The 26,339-nt window shown below is 42.2% G+C and overlaps 2 protein-coding genes across 4 annotated transcripts; both read left to right on the forward strand.

Annotated features, from left to right (window-relative positions):
• Positions 1-255: 255 nt before the first annotated feature.
• On the forward strand, positions 256-5,360 carry LOC104613259 (uncharacterized). Of its 3 annotated transcripts, XM_088895107.1 has the most exons (4): positions 256-439; positions 1,160-1,335; positions 1,415-1,839; positions 4,246-5,360. In XM_088895107.1, exons 3-4 carry the CDS (start codon positions 1,441-1,443, stop codon positions 5,023-5,025), a joined length of 1,179 nt encoding a protein of 392 aa, XP_088751233.1. In that variant the 5' UTR covers positions 256-439; positions 1,160-1,335; positions 1,415-1,440; the 3' UTR covers positions 5,026-5,360. The 3 variants fall into 3 exon arrangements, with proteins under 3 accessions (XP_088751233.1, XP_010279295.1, XP_010279297.1); XM_010280993.3 differs by lacking the exon at positions 1,160-1,335 and having other exon boundaries at positions 258-439; XM_010280995.3 differs by lacking the exons at positions 256-439; positions 1,160-1,335 and adding an exon at positions 468-607.
• A 15,183-nt stretch (positions 5,361-20,543) lies between these two features.
• LOC104613275 (uncharacterized) lies at positions 20,544-21,809 on the forward strand. The gene has a single exon (XM_010281019.1). The coding sequence runs from the start codon at positions 20,544-20,546 to the stop codon at positions 21,807-21,809; it is 1,266 nt and encodes a 421-aa protein (XP_010279321.1).
• The last annotated feature ends 4,530 nt before the right edge of the window (positions 21,810-26,339 follow it).

Below are 26,339 nucleotides of genomic sequence, written 5' to 3' on the forward strand. Positions count from 1 at the left end.
GACTGGTAGGGTTTAAACTCTAAAATTTACAACACCCTCCGCAAACTCGGCCCATTTCAATCCCTAATTGTGGGTTGTATTTCTAAGATGATTATTAAAAAGAGATGGTAAAAATATTTCTTTTTTATCTGAAAGAATTGTTTTTTTTTTCTTTTCCTTTACCTTCTTTTTTTTACTGAATTTAAATCGTATTGGATGGAATCGGGAAGAATAAAATGAAATGAAACCCAGGTCATTTAATATAGATGGTAGGCTCGGCTGGTACCTAATTAAAAGATAATTCCAAATTAAAGCCGGTTTAAGTTACTCTCACACCTATTCCCGGAAAAAAGAAAAACAGCACTCCATTCTCCGTAAACATGTGGTCATGATCATGAACAACAACAATCTGCGTTGAATTCGTTTTCAACCGTCACTCCAGTCTCTCGATCAAACCCAGGTCAGTGCAATCAATTCTTGTGAATTTTCGCCCTTATTTTTGACACTCAACATGTCAGAATGCTTTGTAGAATTTTTTATTTACATTTTTTTTCATCTATCTATTTGACTACCTTCCCTTTACTTTTCTTCTGGTTGTCTTTAATTTTCGCCATAATCGCTGGTTGAGGTTTCTCTCTCTCTCTCTCTCTCTCTTTTTTTTTTTGTTTTTTAATTCTTATATTGTAATGGATTCGTGCTCTTTTGTAATCTTTATTGGTTTTTGAATTGAGATGTGATGGTTGATGGTATTTTAACGAATGTCTGAAATTTGTTTTTAAGTAATCCCTATACTTCTTTATACTTACTTTACTTCTGCATTACTTTGTATTTTTTAATTTGTTGGTTTCAGTATTCTGTCTTTTTACAAGCTTTTTCGATAAAACTGGTAAATTGGTTTGTCTCAAGTCTTCTGCAAAGTCTTGCTAGTAATTGAAGTTTGGATGCATGACTATCAGTTTGCAGTTTTCGCGATTTTATGGCTATTTAGAATTTCTCTTTTTTCTCCAAAAAAATATCTATTTGATTGGATTTGATAATCTCTTGTTGTTCTCAGTCCTGTTGCTAGTTTGTTTCTTTAATTATTGGGTTGAGGAAGCTACAGTTAATCAGAACTCTCGTATAATGATGTGCTAGTTTTTCCTCATCAATTGATTGATTTGTAAATTGTTAAATTGTAAAGAATGTAGGAAAATAGTCTGTAGTTATCTAAGTGATTGCGTTGCTTTCATGACCTTGGGACTCCTCCTTTGATCTGCATCTGCAAAGCCCACTTCTTTTCTGGGCATTTGGGCAGCCTGCTTGGGAGGTATCCTTGCCTCGTGGCGTGAAGCTCTTTGTGTTGGTCTTTGTTTGCATGTAACTCCTTCATTCTTTATGCCAAAACCTTTGAATGGATCATATGGTTTCCTTTTATTGACTTGCATTGGGTTCGCAGGGTAACGCCTAAGGAATTTTGGAATTATGAAGTTCAAAGAAGGAAATAAAGTGGAAGTATTGAGAAGAAAAAAAGATCCATTTGGCTCTTGGTATCCTGGAAAAATAATTTCAGTAGATGGGGATCAGTACACTGTTAGATATGAGTTGTTGAATAATGAAGGAAAGCCAATTGTTGAGAAGGTAAATGTAGAAGATGTTAGGCCTGAGCCACCACCTAAGAAGGGAGGGGAGAAATGGGTGCTCGGTCATATAGTTGAAGTTTTTGATTTTCATTCTTGGAGGGCTGGGAAAATTGCCAAAGTGATGAATAACAACCGGTTTGTCATCAGACTATTTGGGTCTATCCAGCTTAGAGAATTTGATAAACCTACTCTTCGGGTTCGGCAAGTGTGGCACAACAACAAGTGGGATTTGATAGAGAAGGTAAAATTTTAATCCTCTTTATCATTTGACAAGTTCTTCTCTTACTTTTCTTTCATGTTGTTGCTACCAAATGTCATTATTTTCTCCTAGTTTTGTCTTGAATGTAGATTATGTTATATGGATTCTTGTTATGAGCTACTGAACAAACTTTATCTTCTTGTTGTTTGGAACTTGTAAGACTGTGTAGTTGATTTGATGCAGTGCTCCCTTGTTGTTTGTTAGCAATTGCATAATTGCAAAACATGTAAAAAATCACTGAAATTGCCTTATTGCTTTGATCAGATTTCCTTTTTGTCTTTAATAGCTTGCTGCTAAATGCTAATCTTGTTATTTATTTTATTAACTTGAATGGCCCCCTCATGTTTATCATGTGAGATAGGATATTGCTTTAGGAAAGAAATTTGTCGAAATAATGCAAACAGAACTATATTTTTACAGCCTTTTTCATATTGGGATAAGGAACCATGATATACTCTTAGATTCTTTAATTCCTTAAAAGAAATGGAATGTCTTCCATAGTGCCTGTAGCAAGTTAAATACATGGTCTCAGTGCTTGCTTTTTCTTTCCCCTTCTCCTAGGCACCTTATTGCAAACTGTTGGATATAATAATAAAGTTATCATTCCCATATCTAATGATTTGCTTTGAGGTGTAATTATATTAACTGACAATTGAATCTATGGAATCTTATTCCCCAGTAAAATTTTGGTTGATTTATAACACTACTGGAGCTCAAGTAACAAGCATACATTACATGAGTTCAGGTTTTGGCATCAGGTGCAGGTATGCGTCCAAGAGTCATATCCATTTGACAACAAAATTTTGAACTATGGTAGCTTCTGAAAATTGGTCTGCAACTCTTACTAATATATGGACACATCATATATTGAAAAGTAAATATTTAATTTCTAATTATGCAACAACCTTTGACACCTAATTGCATGCTTTAACTTCTAATGGAATGCCATTTTTAACAATAATTGTTATTAATAACTTATGTTTAGTGTTTGTCCAATTGAGTAAAAAATACCCAATCAATCAAAACTTGGCATCAGAAAACAGATACAGACTTGACTGATAAGAGAAAGAACCTGTACCCATGTCAATGTTGTGACATGGATACTTGGGGTAAAAATGATAAGTCCAGATATCATAGTTTGTTACTTAAGAATTACTTTATGAAGTCTTGGGTTGAAGAAAAATATTTTCAAAGGTTAGAAAAATTCTAGACGATAAATTAGAATTTCTATCTTAATTTCATCTTTGAGTTTTGTGGCTTCTACAAACCTAGAAAATGTGTTTACTAGTGGGTCTTTGTGTTATACCTTAAATAGGGGTGCAACTTGGGCTGGGTTGGGTCAGCAACTTGTTAAATTTTAACCCTAACCCAAGTCTGTTGTAGTTGAAATTCTTCAAACTGGGCAACCCAACTTTCAACCCTAATGTTAATAAATAATAAGGTTGTGCTTATGGGCTTGAGTTATATTCTGACTAATAAATGAGATATGTGATGCTTTTAAGAACTTTCATCACTTATTAAGATTTAGTTTGGCCTTTATATTCTTCTTTCAAGTATGAAGCCATTTTGTGTGCCTGAAAGCTTTCATTCTCATTAGAACTGTAGAAGCTCCAAAGTAATTGTCAGGGGTATCATAGCTTGTTAATCTTGGTGGGAAGGAGCAACTCTTTAATTGTCTCTATGGATAATTTCATCAGAAGTAACGATAAGTAATAAAGACATGATAAGTAATAAAGACTTTTATTGTTGTGAAAGTATTACAAACGTTATATTGTTTTTTCATCTTTATCTAATTGAAGTTTCAGTTAAAAATCCAGTTCTAAGTATTACAAAAGTTATATTGTTTTTCTTAGTGTTTCATGAACTTGAGAATAGATGAAATCTTCATTTTTTTGATACTTTTATGCAGATTTTCCTTTACTTGGTTCTATGTTTCGGTTTATGTCATTTCTAGGGCTTGATGCCCATACCCTGCCATTAAGCTGTCAATATATATTTTTGTTGTTCACTAATTCTAGGAAAATTTCTTCTTCCTGTTGAAATAACTAACCCACACTGCTCTGGATGTGGTTTCTGCTGGTTAAACAATTTGATTGGCATTGCCAATAACTGATTGGTGTTCCTTGGTGGTGTTTTCTCCAGGCTCAGTTTGGAAAGAGTACAAATGCAAATATGTAGAGTACAAAACCTTGTATTTTTTATTATTTTGTATGTATTTGTACTCTTTCCAAACTGAGCCTCAGTACTTGTATTCAAGTTGGTTGGTTTTCTGTTAATTGCCTGTACCTTCTAGTTCTGTCTCATGGAACTGATTATGGTCAAAGGGTTTTTTACCAGACAACTGGATCTCTCTTGGATTTTCTAACTATTTATTGCATATGCATGCAGGTTGATGGACCTAAACTAATCAAGAGAAAAGTAACACAAAATTGCTTGAAGTACTCTCATGCTTTGGGCGGTGATGCTCAACAATCAATCTGCAAAGACACTCTAACAAGAGAGAGAAATGAGAGGGAAGAGTTCAAGACATTTCCCACTGTGAAAACTTCAAAGAGGAATTACATCTGTGATTTTGAATCATCACCACATGATGCAGTTAGCCGACAAGGTGGTAAAAAGGGGAAACCAAGCATAAAAATTGAAAATTTTGACAAGTCACATATGAGAACTCTTACATTCCCTAAACAGGTAGATGTCGTTTCTTCCCCAAATCTGGAAATGGGTGAGAAATGCATAAATGGATCTTTTGAAATGAAGGTTAAAATGGGTAAAACAAACAATTTTGCCTTACATCCATCTTCCATGCCTGTTCAGGCTACTCAAGAGAGTAAAGAATGCTCTGTTTCTAGCTGTAGCAGTAATGACTACCAGGAATTTACTGCTCAAAATTTCAGAAAACCTAGGAAAATTCCTATCATCTCTTTCAGTGATGCTGGGTCATCCTGTCCATCTATATCTGGGTTGAAGGATTTGCATTCCTGTGCCGAAGAAGAACTAGAAGCCAACATCCATAGATTAGAGCTACATGCATATAAGTCAACTGTTCAGGCATTATATGCTTCTGGTCCTTTAAGCTGGGAACAGGAGTCCCTCTTAACAAATCTTCGTCTATCTCTTAACATTTCAAATGAGGAGCACCTTCTCCAGTTGAGGCACCTCTTATCTTAAAAAGTTCTTTGATCATCTTTATTAATTTTCTTTTTGTTACTAGACTAGAATTCAGAGCAGCTTAGAATAGCAGTCAAAACATTCTTTTAAATGTTAAATCCTTTTTACTTGTTAATTATGATGAGTTACACAATAAGAGCGGGAATCTTTTATCAGGTCTGAGGTAGGTTTTAATCATAAATGAGTTCTTAGAAATAATCCAGCAGAACTGTGTTTTGCTTTCAATGTATATATGTAAATGTTAGTCAAGAGATCTGGTTTTAGTTCTTGAAATTCAAGGTCTGAAGTGGATATTTGATGTATGTTGTATTAATGAAGGTGCTTCCTCCAAGAAACACTCAAATTCACTGGAATTGCTTACAATAAATCATTGTTGAAATGAAACTATACATTGTAAAGTTATAGTTTGGAAGCATTAGAAATTTCACCAATAGGCTTTTTCCAACTACATTTTTTATATTGAACATAGTAAAGCTACATGCTTGCTGATTGCTGAACTTATTGAGTATATATTTCTCAGCTTTACTTCATGGTTTCTTTGCAGTTAATTGTCAAATTCCATTGACATGCTCCCTTTAAGCAAGGGATTTGGGATCTCACCAACTTTTTACTTCAAGTGGATCTGGAAAACTGTTGTGATTGTTGAGAAAATTCAATAGGTGGTCAAGTCTGGAATTAGCATAGCTAGACAAGGACGAATTCACATCTGTGCCCCACAGAGCGCACCCCAAAAACGCCCCACAGCACATCCCAACCGTGTATTGGAAACATCTCCTGAAGACAATTACGGGAGATGTTCCCAATACATGCTGAGATGTGCATGTGGGGTGTTTTTGGGACACGCTGTGGGGCACAGATGTGAACTCTAGACTACCAAGAATGGGTGGAATTTGATAAATTAAACTGCAAAATTGCATAGGGTTTGCCTGAGTTGCCAAGTGATGCAGCTTTTGGGCCAGAGGTTTGGCGGGCCAACTCATTTTAAATACTCTTTAATAAATCACATATATAGAAGTCCGACTCCGATGATACTGATTGAGTTGAGCTGCCTATAAATGAGTTGTGCAAGAAAGAGTCAACATGTCTGGTCTTATTGTAGGAAAGCAATACTTTGTTGAACATAAATAGTTTCTATGCTGCACATAATTTGTTGAATTTCTCTCTTTGTTTCTTATACAATGCAAGTTAAAATCTCTTCCCATGGTACATGGGAAAAGATAACATGGTATCCTCCGCATATCTTTGATTATGTATCATCATATGTTATTCTGGTTTTGCATGGCCATTGGCCACTACCTGTAATAGTAAATAGATGAACTCAAGTTTACGAAGGCATCATTGGAAAATCATGACGTTCATATATCAGCAATGGTTATCTTCCTGGTAAGAATTACATATCAAAAGTTATTGTATTTAGTTTTTACCTTGCTACGAAAAGAAAACTGTTTGGAGTTCAAATCAGCCCCCCACAACGTCCCACAGCACATTCCCGCTGTGTATTGGAAACATGTATTATCATTGGGAGATGTTCCCAATACACGGTGGGGATGTGCTGTGGGACGTTGTGGGGGGCTGATTTGATCTCAACTGTTTGTTATAGATAAGGAGAAAAATAGTTTTCTTGTTATAGATAACAATTCCGAGGAGAAAGGTTCTTTCTATAAACAAGGGGTGTAAATACTGAGAAATTATTTCAAGACAATTGGTTATAATGAATAACATGAGCAGGAGCCAGGATGATTCATGTAGCTAACTCGGTATAGTTGAGGTAAGGCTTTGTTGAATTGAGTTGCATGGATAGCAATTGGTTGTGCCCTATTGAATAACATGGGCAGGCTAGGCATGAGTTAGTAGTAGCTAGTAGGTTAGGAAAATGAACCCTGTTCGTTCTAGTTTATTATGTGACACTGACATTGTGAAGTACTGCACTGTCGTATTTTTTTTCCTTCTCATGGTGGCACCCTAAGAGGTTTAAATCTCCCAGGATCTAATGATCTATCATCATTTCAAGTTTGCTATTTACAAATAACTCTCTTCTTTGTGCAAAACCTTAGGATAAAATCTTTACAAAGAAGAGAGTCATTACAACTACTCTTCTTTGTGCATTTTTTTTTTTTTTATTTTACTTTACTCTCTTAAACAAATTGGTTGGCGACGGTTCAAAGATGCAAACTCCCATTCAAAGCTATGCAATTGTGGTCCATGTATACTAAAATTGTGCGTGTGTATGGCTGCCAAGTGCCAACCAATGTTTTAAAAGCTGATCCTGAATCAAAACAGTATTGGCAACCAGGTCGGACCATCCGATTCAAATGGATTGTCCATATGCAATTAAAATAAAATGGCCAAAAACTGTTGTTGAGGTGGATTGATCGACTGCCTAAGTCAGCAGGTTATTGATCAAATCAACTATTTTTTTATGAAAGAACAGTTCAAGGGTGAAACATAACCAGTTGTCTGGCTGGTTTTTGGGCCAAATGGTTCGACTGTTTGAGTCAACAATGGTTAAAAAACCATAATGCCAACCACCATGACACCATTAACATCAAGTGAAAGGAACCTTTACCAAACATGCTTGGAATTTTTTTTGTTACTTTTGAGATTAAACCCTTGTCTACCTCTTATCTTACATCATCAAACAAGTATAAATCTAGGATTTCTATCTTCAAACCAAAGTTCAAAGTAGGGTTGTTCATCAAACTAATGAAACTGACCAACTTGACCTAATCTGACTTGAGTTAGTTAGTTATCTAATTATTTTGGTTGGTTTCAGTTTGGTCATTTGCAAACCAACCAAAACTGGCCCGATTTGACTGTATATGTATATGTATATATATGGAAAACTAAGAAAATTCCCATATTTTCTAGTTTAAAATATTTTATTTTTCTTAAATTTATTTTTTAGTAATACCATTACAATTCTTTAAATTTAAATTTAACTTCTAAATTTATTTATTTTTGAACGACCAACCAAACGGAAAACTGACCCAAATGATACAACCTGAATTGTCCAATTTTCATTATTGGTCAATCGGTTTCAGGTGACTAACTCCCCAACCTAACCAGGTCAATTCAGTTACTTAAATAGCCTGGAACTGAACTGATCCGACTCATGAACACCCCTAGTTCAAAGTATTGGTATTGCACATTGTTGCTATTCAATTTTGCAACAAGGAGAGAGCTGGATAGTGACTAGATGATCCTTGGATTTAGGTGACCTACAATCACAAAGTAGCGCCAAAGGCCCAAAGTTAGGTCTTCAAAGAGAACCCTTCAATGATCAAGTTAGATGATATGGAGAAGAAGGAGCTTAATATCCTGGGACTCTAGGATCTCATAGTGAATGCAAATGTGCGAGATGTTCTTCAAGGTGTGCCATGAGGAGAGAGAGAGAGAGAGAGAGAGAGAGAGAGCTTGTACCTTGGGAGGAGGGTGCTATTCAATGTTTTAAAAACTAACCTGGAACCGGAACCATTATGGTCACCAATTTCCAGGTCAGCAATTTGAATAGACCGCTCATTCTAATTTAAAAAATTAAACTAATAATTAAAACAAAAAGGTCAAAAAACCATTGTCCAAGTCGAACAAGTCAACAGTTTGACTACCTAAGTCAATAAGTTGCTGACCAAGCCAACGATTTTGGCCATTTTAATTCCTTTGGGTCTAAAGTGGCTTTTGTTTTGTTTTTTTTTTTGCAAAGTTCAAGGATGGTTAAAGTAAAAAATCCAATATATTAATAAGGGTAAATTTCTTAAACTACCCTTATGGTTTAGCTAATTGACTAAGTGTACCCTTATTGTTTGAAAATTGACTAACACTATCCCTATTGTTTCTAACAATTGACTAACTCTACCCTTACCATTAGGTTCTATTAATATTCCATCAAAACTCATAGAAACATGACATATAATTTTTTTAAAAACCAAAATTTACCCTCCACCTCGATCTCTTTCGCTGTAGATCTCTGATCTCTCCTTTTTGTTCTCATTCTATTCTCAAGAACTGCCAGAACTGCAGAGGTCGGATGCTATAAGGGAATCACAGTTACGACCTTTCCCCTCTTCCTTTAATCTCTCGTTCTCTTCTCCGGAACCGTCGGAACCACCAGAATTGCAGAGGTCGGATGTATAGGGGTTTTTCATTGGGATTTTCTTATGGACACCCCTCCAGAAAAAGAGTTGCTCAAGAAGATCGAAGAGGTCAAAGCTGGCATGCCCACCTTAAGCAAGAGATGTCGAAGCTGATGATTAACACCATTGGTGGCACTGACTCCAAAATGGACCACGGGCATTAGCGCTCCCACTCTGTATCGCCCGAGAGATCTAGATTGGCTAAACCATAAGGGTAGTTTAACAAATTTATCTTATTAATAATGCTAAATCTAAGGTTGAATAAGTAAATAACTATGAAAAAGGTATGAACACATATGAATTACATGCTTTAATGGTTTATGTGAAGAATTCATTATACTGGGATAAATAGATATACTATTATATCAACCAAGAGTCCAACACATGTACTATATACTTTACAAATTATAAAGAATGCATTTGGCATTCCTTATCTTAAGGACATTTCTCCTTTCTGCAGTTAAAACCTCATTGTTCATAGGGACACTTTAACTGTAAAAGGGAGATAAGTCCTCAAAATAAGGAATGCCAAATGCAACCTAAGTGTATAAGACCATTGATATTTTATTATTTATTATAAATTATACTATCAATAATAATTTACAGTAATATATAATCTTAATTTAAAAATTATATCAAAACCATTAGAATTTCAAAAATACATGCCATATGTAAATCATAAAGTTTAAGAATAATTATATTGGTTTTATTATTTTTTATTTCTATAAATTGCCAAACAAATTAAAAAACTTTAAATAAATATCGATAAATGGGCTTGATATATTATTCATACATAATTTATTTCAATAATATCTATAAAATACTGATTAAATGATCAATTTTTCATTAGTTTTTAATTTTCTGGCTCAACATTTTGGTTTGATAGACAGCCTAACTGAAAGCCCTCCTTGAAGTTGAAGGGTGGTTAAGAGACAAACATCAAATGGAATGACCTTTCTCCCTGACCAAACAAAACAGCAGCAGTTGGCAGTTTTCAGAAACAAATTACGGACAGTTTGGTATTGCCTAGGAGAAGCCAAGCAGTGGTCCAGCTATCTCGCCTGAAATTAGGGAAGGACTTGCTTAAGATGCTAGCGTCTAAGTACTGTGGTGTTTGGTAATGTTGAATCGATTTGTGAATTCTAGTTAAAACTTTTGATCTTCAAAGTTTAGTGGTCATCGGGTTTAAACATTTGAACATATCTCTGTATTCTGAAAATTAATTATCTCTGAAGTAGTAGTGAAGTCACGAATTTTCTTTTGGGTACATGCCAGATGTGAATACCTGGCTGCTCATTTGGGTAGTTTCATCATCTTCACCCGTTTACAAAAAAAATGGGTAATTTGGAAACATTGGCCCAAAATCAGCATATCCCTAGGCTCCCTTATCCCATGATTATACCTGTGGAGAGAGAGAGATTTACTTACTGATGTGGGTTAGCTTAGCCCAGCCCATCGCGGGCTGGGAGGCCCAGCCCACTAATGCCTGACAGCGTCAGGAGGGAGCCCTGCTGCCTTTGTATGGAGCCAACCATATGATGATCAAACGTACTCACCAGGACCTACCGCCTGACCTCGTACGCCTCTCATCAGGGGCGTTCATCTTCACCTACTTCCAGCACACTCAAGTATAAATAAGAGGTAACTCCCCCTTAAAGGGAATCCGGAACAGAAAATTCTAACACAGCTTACTCATTTACTCCCCGCACCTATCCTGCTTCCTTAGTATTTACTCCGGGAGATCTGGTGCATCCGAGGACTATTGCCAAGACTTCGACTGCACCCTCTCCTACTTTACACCTCATACTAAGTTGAGTGTCAGAGCCTCTACCTCGGGTACCCGCCCGAGGCATCTGACATTCCCTGTCTTGCAGTACCTCTAGTCATCAGGGACCTCGCTTCGGTCTACAGTCCTCGGAAGGAATACCTCGCCTCGGCTTGTGGTCCTCGGCTTTGGCTCACCTCTTCCGAGGCCACAAAGTCCTCGGCCGACATTCGAAACCTGGAGAGTGAATTTACCTCGTTGCCCCCAGCCAATCTGTGCGGCAACAATTAGCACCGTTTGTGTGAATGTTGCTAAGACGACCCCCACTTTATGATAAAAAACAACATACTCTAAATCCAAGCCCTCTTAAGCTTGAAAACCATGGTGTAGAGAACCAGGAACAATCAGAACTAGGTCACCTATGAACAGTTCAGGCTGTCCTCGATTGTCTAGACCGCCTTACTCAACGAATGGAAGAAGTTTGCCCCCGAGCAGGAGGTCCCTCTCGAGACGACCGCCCCGCTGGGGTGTTTGAGGATCAAGGCCGACATGAGAATGTCGAGCCATCGGCCCCTGGCCACGGTAACTCGCTGGCCAAGCCATCAGAATCGGGCAACAACCGTCCCCCGGATTCACCACGAAGGAACATCTGTCCTCCTAACCGAAGGGAAAGCATGCCCGCTCAATTCGAAGATAGTCATCAGCCTCCAGAGCAACACCACCGCCGCCAGAGGGAGGCCCCCCAGGACGATGACGGGCATCTCGGCCACCCTGGAGTTTGCTCCCGAGGCAAGAGCCGACGCCACGCCACTCCCCCTTCTGTCTCGAATCTCTGGGACGTTCTGAATGATCGTCGCACCCGCAAAGGAACACGCGACCTTGTCTCAGAGTATTCGGGAGTCCAAATTGATGCCCACTAAGTCTACAAGGACAGAAGCGGGGCAAGGCTTGCTGAGTTGTGAACTGAGATTGGGGCCGTCAAGGACGAGCTCTTCCAGGTTAAGGAGAGTCGAGCTGATGCCTCAACCAGTCATGGCAACTCCACTGGCCGCATGGACGCATTCACCCCGGAAATCATTTCAGAGCCTCTTCCCCCACACTTCAAGGCTCCCACACTGGAAAACGTATAATGGGAGCACTGACCCCAATGACCACCTGGAGGGTTTCAAGGCACTCATGATACTCTACGGGTATTCCGACGCCTTGACGTGTCGGACCTTCTAGGCCACCTTCAGGGGGGCCGCTCGCCACTGGTTCTCCAACCTCCCTCCTCGATCAATCAGCTCATAGGAGCAATTTACAACCTTGTTTCTCGCCCACTTCATCAGTAGTAGACGATGCCAGAAGAGCGTAGTCTCTTTGATGTCACTAAAACAGGAGCCGAGTGAAAGTCTGTGGTCTTGTATTGACCGCTTTAAGAAGGAAGAGCTCGAGGTTCGAGACCTCGACCCTATGGTCTTCATGCACGTAGCCATTAACAGACTCTACCCCAACTTGGCCCTCAAGTGCTCGGTCGCCAAGACCCCGCCAAAGACTAAACTCGAATTCCTCAAGAATGCCCAAAAATACATCACGGAAAAAGAGGCTTCGATCAGGGACAACCAAGAAAGGGCAGCCAAAAGCCACGACGGGCCCCCAGAGAAGAAGAGGAAAGGTGGGGGGACTAGTGCCACCCCGGCAACCATGGCGGCAAAGACAACAAGAAGCCATCGGCTCCGACCTTGGCTTACAAGGACTACATGCCACTCAACTCCACCCACACTCAAATACTGATGTAGATCGGGGAAGAGAAGTTTGTGAAGTGACCAACAAAGCTGAAGCAGAACCCCAAGAGGGGGAACCCTATGAAGTCCTGCAAGTATCACCGCGGCATCGGGCATGACACTGAGGACTGCTACGATCTAAAGAACGAAATAGAGTCCCTTATCCGTTGCGAGCACTTCAAGCAGTTCATCGGAGGAAAGGCTGATGCCTCGTCCTCCCAGCAGTAGCAGCATCAGCAAGTGGCAGGCATCATCAACGTCATCGTCGGGGGCATGGCCTCGGGTGAAGCCTCAACCTCGATTCTAAAACCTACGCCAGGCAACTTAACATCCGGGAGCCTGCCCCGAAGAAACAGAAGTACCTGGATGCTCCGTAGAGGCTGAGCTGTCCACATTCCCTCGTCTTCACCAACAAGGACTTAGAGGGGGTCACAGTTCCCCATGATGATGCCCCCGTGGTCGCAGCCATCATCTCCAATTTCATGGTGAAGATCTTGGTGGGTAGTGGCTCATTAGCCGATATCCTATTTTACGACACCTATAAGAGAATGAAGCTTGCACCAGAGCAGCTCCAACCTGTCGATGCTCCCCTTGTCGGCTTCTCCGGCAGCGTCGTCAGGCTGGAAGGAAAAATTACTCTACCCATTATGGTGGGGACAGCACCACACCAGGTGACCTAGATAAATGAGTTCCTGGTGGTGAAGGTTAACTCTCCTTACAATGTAATAATGGAGAGGCCAACCCTTCATGCACTAGGGGCAGCCATGTCCTCCTATCACCTGGTCCTCAAGTTTCCCACCGAGCACGACATCGGAGTTGTTCGTGGGAATCAGTAGATCGTTCACCAATGCTATGTGGTGGCGCTAAAAGGAAAGAATAAGGAGGCTTTGTCACTAGAAGGCCTCGACCTCCGGCAAGAGCCAGCAAGCCGAGGCCAGTCAACTGATGACCTCATCTAGGTTCTCCTGGATGAATTAGCCCTAGAGAAGATAGTCCACGTTGGGTCCAACCTCCCCCCTAAACGCCTACCCGAACTAGTAAGTTTCCTAAAAAATAACGCCAATGTCCTTGCTTGGTCTACCGCTAACATGCCCGGAATTGACCCCTCGATCATTACTCACAAGCTGAGCGTGGACCCGAGCTTTAGGCCAGTCCGACAAAAGAAGAGAAACTTTGCACTGGAACGATGGAAGGCCATAGGAGAGGAAGTTGATAAGTTACTCGACGCCGGCTTCATCCGTGAGATTCATTACCCCAACTGGTTGTCTAACATGGTTTTGGTAAGGAAAGCTAATGGGAAATGGCGGATCTGTATTGACTTCACAGACCTTAACCGAGCCTGCCCGAAGGACAGTTTTCCTTTGCCAAGGATAGACCACCTCGTTGATGCCACTACAGGGTATGAACTACTCAACTTCATGGATGCCTTCTCTGGGTACAACCAGATCCAAATGCACCCCAACAATGAGAATACCTCGTAAATCACTGAGCACGACACGTACTGCTACAAGGTAATGCCATTCGGCCTTAAGAATGTAGGGGCCACCTACCAGTGCCTTGTCAACAAGGTTTTCAAGAATCAGATGGGGAGGAATGTCGAAGCCTACATGGATGACATGGTGGTGAAGAGCCTAAAGGCCGAAGCACACACCTCGAACTTGGTCGAGACCTTTGATACTCTACACAAGTTCAGCATGAAGCTCAACCCGAAGAAGTGTGCCTTCGGAGTTACCTCGAGAAGGTTCCTAGGCTTCGTCGTCACTCAAAGAGGCATTAAAGCCAACCCAGACAAGGTACAGGCCATACTAGACATGGCACCCCTTAGTCAGGAAAGGAGACCTAGAGACTCACCAGCAGGATAGTCGTCTTCAACCATTTCATGTCAAAGTTGGCAGACCGCTGCCTTCCCTTCTTCCGTGCCATCAAGAAGCTGAAAATTTTTCAATGGACGAAAGAATGCTAGCGTGCCTTCGACGAGCTCAAGCTATACCTTGCCTCACCCCCGCTCCTTGCTCGATCGACATCAGGGGAAATTCTATATTTGTACTTGTCAACTAGAGACAAGGCCATCAGCTCGGTCCTGGTGAAAGATGACAAAGTCCAAAGACCTGTATACTATGTCAGCAAGGTCCTCTGTGACACTGAAACTAGGTACCCCAAAGTGGAAAACTATCCTACACCCTCGTCACCTCGGCTAAAAAGATCATGTCGTATTTCCAAGCCCATACTATCATGGTTCTGACGAATCAGCCCCTTAAGGCCATCCTCGCCAAGCTAAAGACTTCAGGATGCCTTTGAACTGTCGGAGTTTGAAATCCAATACTAGCCGAGGCCTGCGATCAAAGCACAAACCTTAGGTGACGTCAAAGCGGGTGTAGGCTAGTCCAAAGACCTGTATACTATGTCAGCAAGGTCCTCTATGACGTTGAAACTAGGTACCCCAAAGTGGAAAACTAGCCTACACCCTCGTCACCTCGGCTAAAAAGATCAGGTCGTATTTCCAAGCCTATACTATCATGGTTCTGATGAATCAGCCCCTTAAGGTCGTCCTCGCCAAGCTAAAGACTTCAGGACGCCTTTGAACTGTTGGAGTTTGACATCCAATACTAGCCGAGGCCTACGATCAAAGCGCAAACTTTAGGTGACGTCATAGCAGAATGCACCTTCAGCAGGCCCCTCAACCGGTCACATGGAGACGAATCAGAAGAACCACACTCGGCCAATGAGACCCCCCCCCCCCCCCCCGCGTGGAGACTTTTTGTCGATGGTTCATCTAATGCCAAAGGGAGTTGAGTGGGCCTCATTCTCCTCACTCCTAACAGTGCCGTCATAGAGTATGTGTTGAGATTCGAGTTCCCTGCATCCAACAACGAAGCCGAGTACAAAGCCCTCTTGGCAGGGTTACAGCTCGCCAGAGATCACAACTTTAAGCACATCGAAGTCCTCAACGACACACAGCTAGTGGTGAATCAAGTCAACAGTGAGTACGAGGCCAAAGAACAAAGCATGACTAAGTTCCTTGCCAAGGTTCAAGAGTTAGCCCGCCACTTCGAACGTTTTTCCCTGCAGCAAGTCCCGCGAGTCAAGAACACCCGAGCCGATGCCCTCTCCAAATTGGCAAGCACCTCAGACGTGACCCTCGGCCGCACTATGCGCATTGAAAGGTTACCTCGGCCCTCCATAGAGGACATCCAAATCCTCCCCATAGAGGCCAAACCGTCTCGGATGGACCCTATCATCGACTTCCTACAGACGGAGAGGCTACCGACGATAGGAACAAAGCTAGAAAACTCCGATGTTAGGCAGCACACTACACCCTGCTAGAAGGTAAATTGTACAGAAGGTCCTTCACCTTGCCTTACCTCTGATGCCTCCACCAGGAGGAGGGTGAGTACGTGCTCCGAGAAATTCACGAAGGCATCTACGAGTAGCCCGCTACTATAACTCCAGGGTGAAAGAAAGACGCTACAGAGAGGGAGACCTTGTCCGCAGGAAGGTCATGGTCCCCGAACCTAGAGTGGGAAAGCTGGGCCCCAACTGGGAAGACCCTTACCAGATTAAGCAAGCTCTTGGCCCCGTCACATTTCGGCTGGAAAAATTTAGATGGAAGACCCATCCCTCGGACGTGGAATTCGAAGGACCTCCAGATGTACTATAGGTGAATGTAATTTTTTGATGAAGTAATGAATGAATAAAGCAAAGTTCATCTCCACTTTGGATGATCGAACGAATGAACCCTAAGTCCAAAAAGACCTACAGCCTTGGGACCTGCCAACGTGGGAAGCCCTCTTTTGAGGGACGAAACCTTGACACGGGCCATTGCGGAAAACAACACCTCACCCAGGACATACGTGCCAAGGAAAATGGCTTGTTACGCCTTGTTACCTTGGAGCGTGGTGACCCCCTCAGCTACCCGCACTTAGCGTAATGGAAATAGTGAGACAGAGCCCTTGGCTTCACCGGTGGGATGCCTCGGCCTCCCCCGAAAAAACACTTGGTAAGAACGAGTCAGGGGAACTGCACCCCGATGGTGCCGCTCCACCTTGTCTCTTCATCTACCCAAGTACCTCGGCGGCATACCTCGGCCATGGCACCAAGTCCCTTCGGCCTTGCCTAAGTTAACACAGGATTTGGGAACCAAGTGAGCCCCACTTCAGACGTGTGACTCCGCCTCAGCTCCCAATGTCCCAATTACTTGAGGCGAGCGTGCAAGTAAACGAGTACTACGAATGAATCGTGTGCGCCTTGTGTGTCGTGGTCTTGATTGTTCGGAGGGGAAAGGATCTCTCATAAAAAAAAGGAAAAGAGAAAAAGGAATAAGAAGAAAAAGGAAAGGGGAAAAGACAACATGCACAAAGCATAGTAGATACAAAAAATGGCTTCATTCATTACTCAGTTTTGGTCTAGTATAGCCTGTACAAAAAGTTTTGTATTGCCTTCACAAAAAGAAAAAGAAGAAAAGCAAACAACAAAGTATTACAACCACTAAACAAAAAGGAGGGGGAATGGAGTCTTCGGCCGGCTGAGCCTCGGTGGGAGCATTGGGGATCACTTGTAGCCCCTCGACGCCAAAATCTGGCAGCACCACTAGGAGTGCCTTCTTGGTATCTTCAATACCGTCGAGGTAGGACGACAAAGCATACTCCGCTAGCGTATCCAGGTAGTCGGAGGACTTCTTGTACACCTCCACCACCTCGGTTGTTGCTTTCTTCAATTGTTTTGCCGAGGCTAGGGCTTCAGGAACTTTCTTCTCTGCCTTGGCAGTCTTCTTCTCTGTCTCAACTGCCTATCTCTCCACTTCCGTGACTATGCTCTCCAACTAGATCTGATCCTTGGAGAGCCCTTGCCACGCCTCCTTCATCTGAACCTCAAGGCGCTCCCGAACTGATTGCTCATCCAGGAGTGCCTTTTGGAATTTTTGGTACTTGTCATCGGCAGTGACAACTGCCTTCTGGAACTTCTCCCATTCCTTATGGAGTTTCTCCTCGGTGGCCTTTTTCTCCTTCTCTGCCTTGTCAATTCGAGACATGGCCAGTCTTGTTTGGTCCCCCAAATCAACAAAATGCAGACAGGCCTACAACAAAACTAGTTAGCAAACAAAAAGGTAAGGAGAGAAGAAAATGTGAAGCCGAAGAACATCTTACCTCAGCCAAGTGATACAGGCCTTCGTCGTAGATCGCCTTGGGGTCACTCTGCAGTAGACGGTAATGATCACTTGGCAGGATGGCCCCACTCACCAACTTCTGGCTGACCCCTTCATCTTGAATGGAGTCCCCCTCTCGGAGTTACCATTGTGGGTGGAAGATCTTCCCAATCCCCTCGGCTCTCTCAAGGAGCCCCTGTACTGATGGAGGGGCTGATGAAGGCTCTGATGGGCGCTCCCCGAGCGTGGACCTCCGCACCACCTCCTCGGCCTGCCTATCAGTGTTACCCACCTTCCACGGCGGTTTCTCTCTTGACGTGTCTACTGCGGGCCTCTTCTTACCCGCCTCGGGCCTGTCTGTAGGCTTCTTTAGCGCCTCGGTCCCGGTGGTGGGCTTCTTTGGCACCTCCGTCAACTTCTTCGGCACCACCACCAGCTGCTTCCCCTTGGCGGTGACCTGCAGATCTCCCCCCTTCGCCAGGGCAGGGGGCAGCTTCATCGCTGGGCCTCTTCAGCATTTGCCCTCCGTCTTTCTTCCCGACCTGCTTCGCCCGGACCTTCTCCAACAAACTCTGCTTGGCATCCATTGGCACTTCGGCGAAACAGCAAAAGAAAACAGTTAGTACATTAAAGTGAAAAAGAAGAGAATGTGGAAGACGCACTAACTACATAACCTCTCCTACCGAGGGGGGCTGAGCTAATCCCAGTGAAGACTAGGGCGTCCTCCTCCTCCACCAACGGCTTTGCTTGGAATGTCCCCGTCAGAAGCAGGTGAGCTACAACTACAGCCTCTTTGTCTCAAAGCGGTAGGGGACATCTCTCGACAATGATGCATGCCTTCCCCCATTTAGACCTAAACCACCAGCCCTCGGGGCAGGAGACGTAGAAAAACTTGTCCTTCCACCCGTGGACGGATGAGGGGTTATGCATAGGCTTCCCCCTCCTCGAGTGGAAGTAGTACATGTTGGCCTCGAAAGCGTGCTTACTTGGTGCGAACATGGCTTGGAACAGTCTCAACGTCAAATCCACCCCCCTGAGTCGAGCCCACACCATCATGGAAACTATGGTCCTAAGGGCATTGGGTACCAGCTGGCTGATAGTGATGTCTGATGAGAATAAAAATTATCATATTTTTATCCCTCAATATTCAGTATTTTATACTTAATTAGTACCAAACTGGACTCACTATTCTTGTATTTCGATTTAGGGCATGAAAGAAGGCGTTAGGTGAAAAACAAGGCTAATCGGGTAATTTTGCACAGTTTCGTTGCCATGCGGTAATTTGGGCATAACTCTCCCATCCGCAATCCGATTGAGAAGATTCATGATGCATTGGAAATATAAGGAAACACTCTACAACTTTCATGTTTTGAGTTTTGATAGATTCAAACTGCATGGAGGTCAAAATCAGGCCCGAAGTCTAAGCAAATTCATAGAGAAGCCCAGTTCGCAGTTAAAGCTCATTTCGCAGCTAAAGCCCAGTTCGCAGAGAAGCCTTGCGATGGCCCAATTCATTAACGAAGCCTAATACAAATGCAAGAATAAGAAACATCAAAGAGTCCTATCAGATTCAATTTCCTGTTGTATTTCTAAAAAGATAAAAGAAGATTAGGATTACTAGTTAAGAGATAAGGATAGACTAGATCTAATCTAAGCAATATCTATTAGAGAACTGATCTCCTAATGGAGAAAGAACTCCTCAGAGGAGAAGGAGACAGCTCCCTCCTAATTATATATAAAGGGGGGGTGGACTAGTACCCAAGGCCATCATGAAATCCTCCAAGAAGAGCTTCAGCCTTCAGAGAGAGACATCAGCAACCAAGGAGTAAGTAGTAGAGTTCGCCCCCCTCTCATCTGGAAGTTGCAATTTCATCATGAAGTGTCTATAAGGTTTTATTTTCTAGTTGAAGGGTTAGGAAAGCTTTGAGTCTATAAACATTGTGAGATCTAATTGTTTTTTTTTATTTCAATTCATTGTTTATGGGTATTCATATGTTTTCTATGATTAACTGTGAGGATTATTTTTATTGATTAAGCAAGAAGGGCCCCTTGCTCATTCAATGAAAATAATCTATGGCCGATTGAACCTCCAGTTTCGTATATGATTAGTAGATCCAGTCATGGTCGCAACTAATAGAAATTGATTGCAAAAATGTTTTCGATCTATGTTAGAAAAATGTATGATCTGGTTTAAATGGTCCAAGCTTATGAGATCGCTTACCAGAATTGGGTCTCTCCCCTCTTAATGTTATTAATAGATTAAATCCTAAGAGCTTGTTTAGGACTGTCTATTAATAAGAGAAGCAATCGAAGAGCTTGTTTTGGTTGTCGAATAATACGAGTAGAGGCTGGCTGTTAGAGCTTGTTAATGGCTATAACCAATTTATTCGTAAACATATGAATCTATCTTTGCATCGAAGATCAATGATAAGAATCAAAGCTGAACTTGTCCCTTCAACCGGAAGCTATCTTCCATCGATTTAATCTTTTGCTTTTTGTTATTTTCTTGTTTTCCTTAGCTTTACAACCCCCTTACTTCGTTTACTTGGAAATAAATCCACCCAATCCCTGTGGAGACGACATTGCTCATCACTATCTACAAATTATTTAATTGGAGCAAGACTATTTATCTTTGGTTGGATTCAACACCCACCAAATTTTGGCGTCGTTGCCAAGGATTGGTGTCCTAAGTAGATTTATTTCCTTTTGCTTGGTTTATGCCTCGTTCTTCTCGTGTAGGTGAACTCCACTACGATCACGAGATCGAAAACATAGTTCGCCGCTTGAGGAAAGAAGCCAAGCAATGTCGCAACCAATCAGCATCACTCCCAACTCCCGGAGTGAAGTCGGCTGCAGAGATCGTTGAGCCATCTAACCATCCTAAAGAAGAAGTCATGGCTAACAATGAAGGGAGAACTCTTAGAGAGCTAGTTGCACCAGATCTACACCAACAACCTCTCTGCATCGAATATGTAGATCTAGTGGTACCTTTCGAACTCAAATCTAGTCTTATACACTTACTTCCTACTTTTCGTGGACTTTCAGGTGAAGATCCCCACAAACATTTAAAAGAATTCCATGTAGTATGCTTAAGCATGAAACCTCAAGGTGTTATCGAGGAACAGATCAAGCTGCGTGCCTTTCCTTTCTCATTAGCTGATAAAGCTAAGGATTGGCTTTACTACTTACCCTCCGGTTCTATCACCACATGGAACGATATGAAAAGGAAATTTCTTGAAATGTTCTTCCCTGCCTCCCGAGCTGCTAACATCAAAAAGGAAATCTGTGGTATAATACAATTCAGTGGGGAAACTCTCTACGAATACTGGGAAAGATTTAAGCAACTCTGTGCCAGTTGTCTGCAACATCAGATTCCAGAACAACTCCTTATCCAATATTTCTATGAAGGGTTATTGTCGATGGATAGGAGTATGATTGATGCAGCAAGCGGAGGTGTGTTGGTGGACAAAACTCCTACCCAAGCAAGAGAATTGATCTTGAACATGGCGGCCAACTCTCAACAGTTCGGCTATAGGCTCAACCCTCCAGCAAACCATGCTAATAAGGAAAACATCTCTTCCCTAGAACAACAAATTGCAAGTCTGACCTCTCTTGTTCGTCAAATGACTGTAGGTAATATGCAAATGGTGAAGGATTGCAGGATTTGTTCAACTACGGAACATCCAACCGACATGTGCCCTACACTTCAAGATGAACCCTATGAACAAGCCAATGTTGTTGGAGGCTTCCCACAAAAGAGATACGATCCCTACTCAAATACCTACAATGCAGGATGGAGGGATCATCCTAACCTTAGCTACGGAGCCAAGCCCTTCGGCTTCCAACAACAATATCAGTCTAGACCATCGGCTCCACAATATTCATCGTCTAACCCAGGTATGTCTCTAGATGAAATTGTTAAAGCACTTGCAACTAACACTCAACAATTTCAACAGGAGACAAGGACAAGCATCCGAAACTAGGAGAATCAGGTCAGCCAATTGGCAACTGCTATGAGTCGAATGGAATCTCAAGTATCAGGAATGCTACCCTCCTAGACCATGGTCAACCTGAAACCGAATGTTAGTGCGATCACCTTGAGAAGCGGAATGGAGCTGAATAGACCTAGCAAGGAAGTGCCTAAGAATACAACTGAAGAGGAAATAGAAAAGGAAGCACTGCCACCCCAAACTCAAGATCCAAGCGGTAAAAAGCCCCAAGCCATAGTGATCCCTCCACCTTTTCCTAGCCGATTTGCAAAATCCAAGAAGGAGGATCAAGAAAAGGATATTCTCGAGACATTCTGTAAAGTTGAGGTAAATATCCCCCTCCTTGATGCAATGAAGCAAGTACCCCGCTATGCTAAATTCCTCAAGGAGTTGTGCACCACTAAAAAGAAGTTGAAAGGTAATGAGAAAGTCCACATAGGGGAAAATGTTTCAGCAATCCTCCAAAAGGAATTACCTCCTAAATGCAAGGATCCAGCACAAGAAATTGCAAGCAATTTCTCCAGAGTTACAACAGTCAGGTAATGCTCCTTATATTATGTTGTTGATTCCTGACAAGAAACCTATACCCTCTGTTTTGCAGGCCCCTATTCCAGATTTGAACCCACCCATGATAGATGAAATGGGAAGGCATCAGAAGTTGCAACTACAAGACTTGGAGGATCTGGTTTATGATTAAAAACAGGGAAGTTTGTTTTTCTTTTTTTTTTTCTTGTTTTTTTTTGCATTTATAGTTAAGTTATTTCCACCTTTTCTTTTTACCTTACATTGAAGACAATACGTAGACTAAGTGTGGGGGTGGGGGGGAGAGTATAGGATTTTATTTCAGTTCAAAAAAAAGTAATAATAATAATGAAAAATATCAAACCCTCAACTCTTTTGAAATCAATTGAAACAATATTTTGGGAAACTTCTTGTGGACCTAGTAATGAGGTACAATTAAGGAGTACATGACTTATCTGAAGTCATTTCAGTTAAGCTAGTCCTAAACTCGGGTTTAGGGTAATTTCTTCACCATTTCCACAATTGGTAGGATGGAGCATAAAATGCACCTACCAGCCAAGTCATCCGATGGTAGGATAGAGCATAAAATGCACCTATCAGCCAAGTCATCCGATGGTAGGATGGAGCATAAAATGCACCTATCAGCCAAGTCATCTGATAGTAGGACGGAGCATAAAATGCACCTACTAGCTAGCAATTCAAACAGTAGGATGGAGCATAAAATGCACCTACTAACCAAGTAATCCAAAAGTGAGATGGAGCATAAAATGCACTCACTTCTTCAGATGAGAGAAAAAGAAAATAAAAAGAGAGAGAAGATAAAAAGGTTTTCCCTGATTTACTACATGGTTTCCAATAGCAAAAATTGGATTGACTAATGAATGAGTCGTGTATGACTTTGTTGTGTTGATTTAATGGTTCACAATATTTAACCTAGAATATTTGTGGAAAAAGATGAAGGAGACTTGAGTTTAAAGAATGGTAGGATAGTTAGTCTATTCTTGTTTTATTTTTGTTTGAATTTTGTCTTGCCCGATGATGGACATGGTTTAAGTGTGGGTGGATTTGATGAGAATAAAAATTATCATATTTTTATCCCTCAATATTCAGTATTTTATACTTAATTAATACCTAATTGGAATCACTATTCTTGTATTTCAATTTAGGGCATGAAAGAAGGCGTTAGGTGAAAAACAAGGCCAGTCGAGTAATTTTGCACAATTTCGGTGCAATGCGGTAATCTGGGCATAACTCTCCCATCCGGACTCTGATTGAGAAGATTCATAATGCATTGGAAAGATAAGGAAACATTCTACAACTCTTATGTTTTAAGTTTTGATAGATTCAAGCTGCATTGAGGTCAAAATCGGGCCCGAAGTCTAAGCAAATTTGTAGAGAAGCCCAGTTCGCAGTTGAAGCCCATTTCGCAACTGAAGCCCATTTCGCAGAGAAGCCTTACGGCGGCTCAATTCGTTAAAGAAGCCTAATACAAATGCAAGAATAAGAAACATCAAAGAGTCCTATCAGATTCAATTTCCTGTTGTATTTCTAGAAAGATAAAAGAAGATTAGGATTACCGTTAAGAGATAAGGATAGACTAGATCTAATCTAAGCAATATCTATTAGAGAACTGATCTCCTAATGGAGAAAGAACTCCTTAGAGGAGAAGGAGACAACTCCCTCCTAATTATATATAAAGGGGGGGTGGACTAGTACCCAAGGCCATCATGAAATCCTCCAAGAAGAGCTTCAGCCTTCAGAGAGAGACATCAGCAACCAAGGAGGAAGTAATAGAGTTCGCCCCCCTCTCATATGGAAGTTGCGATTTCATCATGAAGTGTCTATAAGGTTTTATTTTCTGGTTGAAGGGTTAGGAAAGCTTTGATTCTATAAACATTGTAAGATCTAATTGTTTTTTTATTTCAATTCATTGTTTATGGGTATTCATATGTTTTCTGCGATTAACTGTGAGGATTATTTTTATTGATTAAGCAAGAAGGGCCCCTTGCTCATTCAATGAAAATAATCTATGGCCGATTGAACCTCCAGTTTCGTATATGATTGGTAGGTTCAATCATGGTCGCAACTAACAAAAATTGATTGCAAAAATGTTTTCAATCTATATTAGGAAAATGTATGATCTGGTTTAAACGGTCCAAGCTTGTGAGATCACTGACCAGAATTGGGTCTCTCCCCTCTTAATGCTATTAATAGATTAAATCCTAAGAGCTTGTTTAGGACCGTCTATTAATAAGAGAAGCAATCGAAGAGCTTGTTTTGGTTGTCGAATAATACGAGTAGAGGCTGGCTGTTAGAGCTTGTTAATGGCTATAACCAATTTATTCGTAAACATATGAATCTATCTTTGCATCGAAGATCAATGATAAGAATCAAAGTTGAACTTGTCCCTTCAACCGGAAGCTATCTTCCATCGATTTAATCTTTTGCTTTTTGTTATTTTCTTGTTTTCCTTAGCTTTACAACCCCCTTACTTCGTTTACTTGGAAATAAATCCACCCAATCCCTGTGGAGACGGCATTGCTCATCTCTATCTACAAATTATTTAATTGGAGCAAGACTATTTATCTTTGGTTGGATTCGACACCTACCAATGTCATACCACTCCAGCAGCTCGGAGATCAAAGAAGGAAGGGGAAACTTTAGGCTAAACTCCAAAAAATGTTGGTAGACACAAATTTCCCCCTCCTCGGGGGTCCACAGCTGATCGCCCACATCGGGGACCCTCAGGTTATAAGACCGGGGTATGTGGAGACTCCTCGCCAGGGATTTGACCTAGCACACGTCTAAGGAGCTGTCAAACTCCAAACGTGGGACACCAGCATCAGCCACCCTTTGGGCATCACTTCCTCCCATTGGTCCAGCGACAACTTCCACAACATCATCCTCGGGGAGAGATCCCTCGGGCTCGCTCGGCAACGTCGAGGTGACACTTTCATAGGGAGAATCATTCCCCCGGTGATTGCCCTCAGCACCCCCCAAAGTTAACCTTTCCCTGAGGACGGCCAAGTCCCGACGAAGGGGCACTACAGCTAAGGAACCCAGGGAAGATAGGGGAGAGGGGGTTGCAGGAGAGCTCCCACCCGAGATGTTCAAGAGTTCATGGCATTCAGGGCCGGAATCTGAAAACGACATATTCAATTACCTAAGAGAGGGTAAAATGTCCCGAAGAGAGGAAGAAATAGGAGAGTCTGGGCGAATTGAGAGCTGGGGAGATGCGTTCACTCAAGAGAAAGGGCGTCTAAGTTCAAATGAATGAGAATGTCACCGCCAGGGTCCTTATTTAAAAGAAAATGGACGGTCTGGATTTCTACGAATCCGACGGCTGAGACAAATCCGCTCCCACCATCCAACTATGATGCGCCACCGGCGCTTGTCCTCGGGAGATGAAACGACACCCAAAGAAACGGTTCAGATCGACGCGAATCCAACGGATGCGTGAGCCCTCCGTTTTTGAGAACCAGTTCCACCGCACTTCCTAGCGCATGCCCTCAGAAGGTGAAACGACACAGGTGGACCACGAAGATCGCTCGTGGCAGCCCACTGAGCGAACCATCGAGCGGACTGCTCAACCCGACAAACACACGACTACTGGAATAATCATCTCCCGCACGGTAGCTCCCTAACGTGGTCGGCTCATGCATGATATGGAACACCTCCACCAAACCGAGGCATCTACGTCACACACGTTTCTGAACCGAAGAGGGACGACGCCACTGTAGGACACCCCTCGACTGACATATCCGAAGGCATAACGACCACTACTCCCAATGACCGAAGTCGATGCCTTACCTTGATTGCTTCCCTCGTTGCCGACCAAAGCCAAGCCCTCGCCTCAGCCTCGGGAGTGGGGGAATGATGTGGGTTAGCTTGGCCCAGCCCATCGTGGGCTGGGAGACACAACCCACTAACACCTGACAGTGTCAGCCACAGTAGGGAGCCCTACTGCCTTCGTACGGACTTGTCGGTACGATCAGATGTACC

This window comes from Nelumbo nucifera, chromosome 1 (assembly GCF_055504915.1).
Source record: "Nelumbo nucifera cultivar China Antique chromosome 1, China Antique-T2T, whole genome shotgun sequence".
In the NCBI taxonomy this organism is placed as follows: domain Eukaryota; kingdom Viridiplantae; phylum Streptophyta; class Magnoliopsida; order Proteales; family Nelumbonaceae; genus Nelumbo; species Nelumbo nucifera.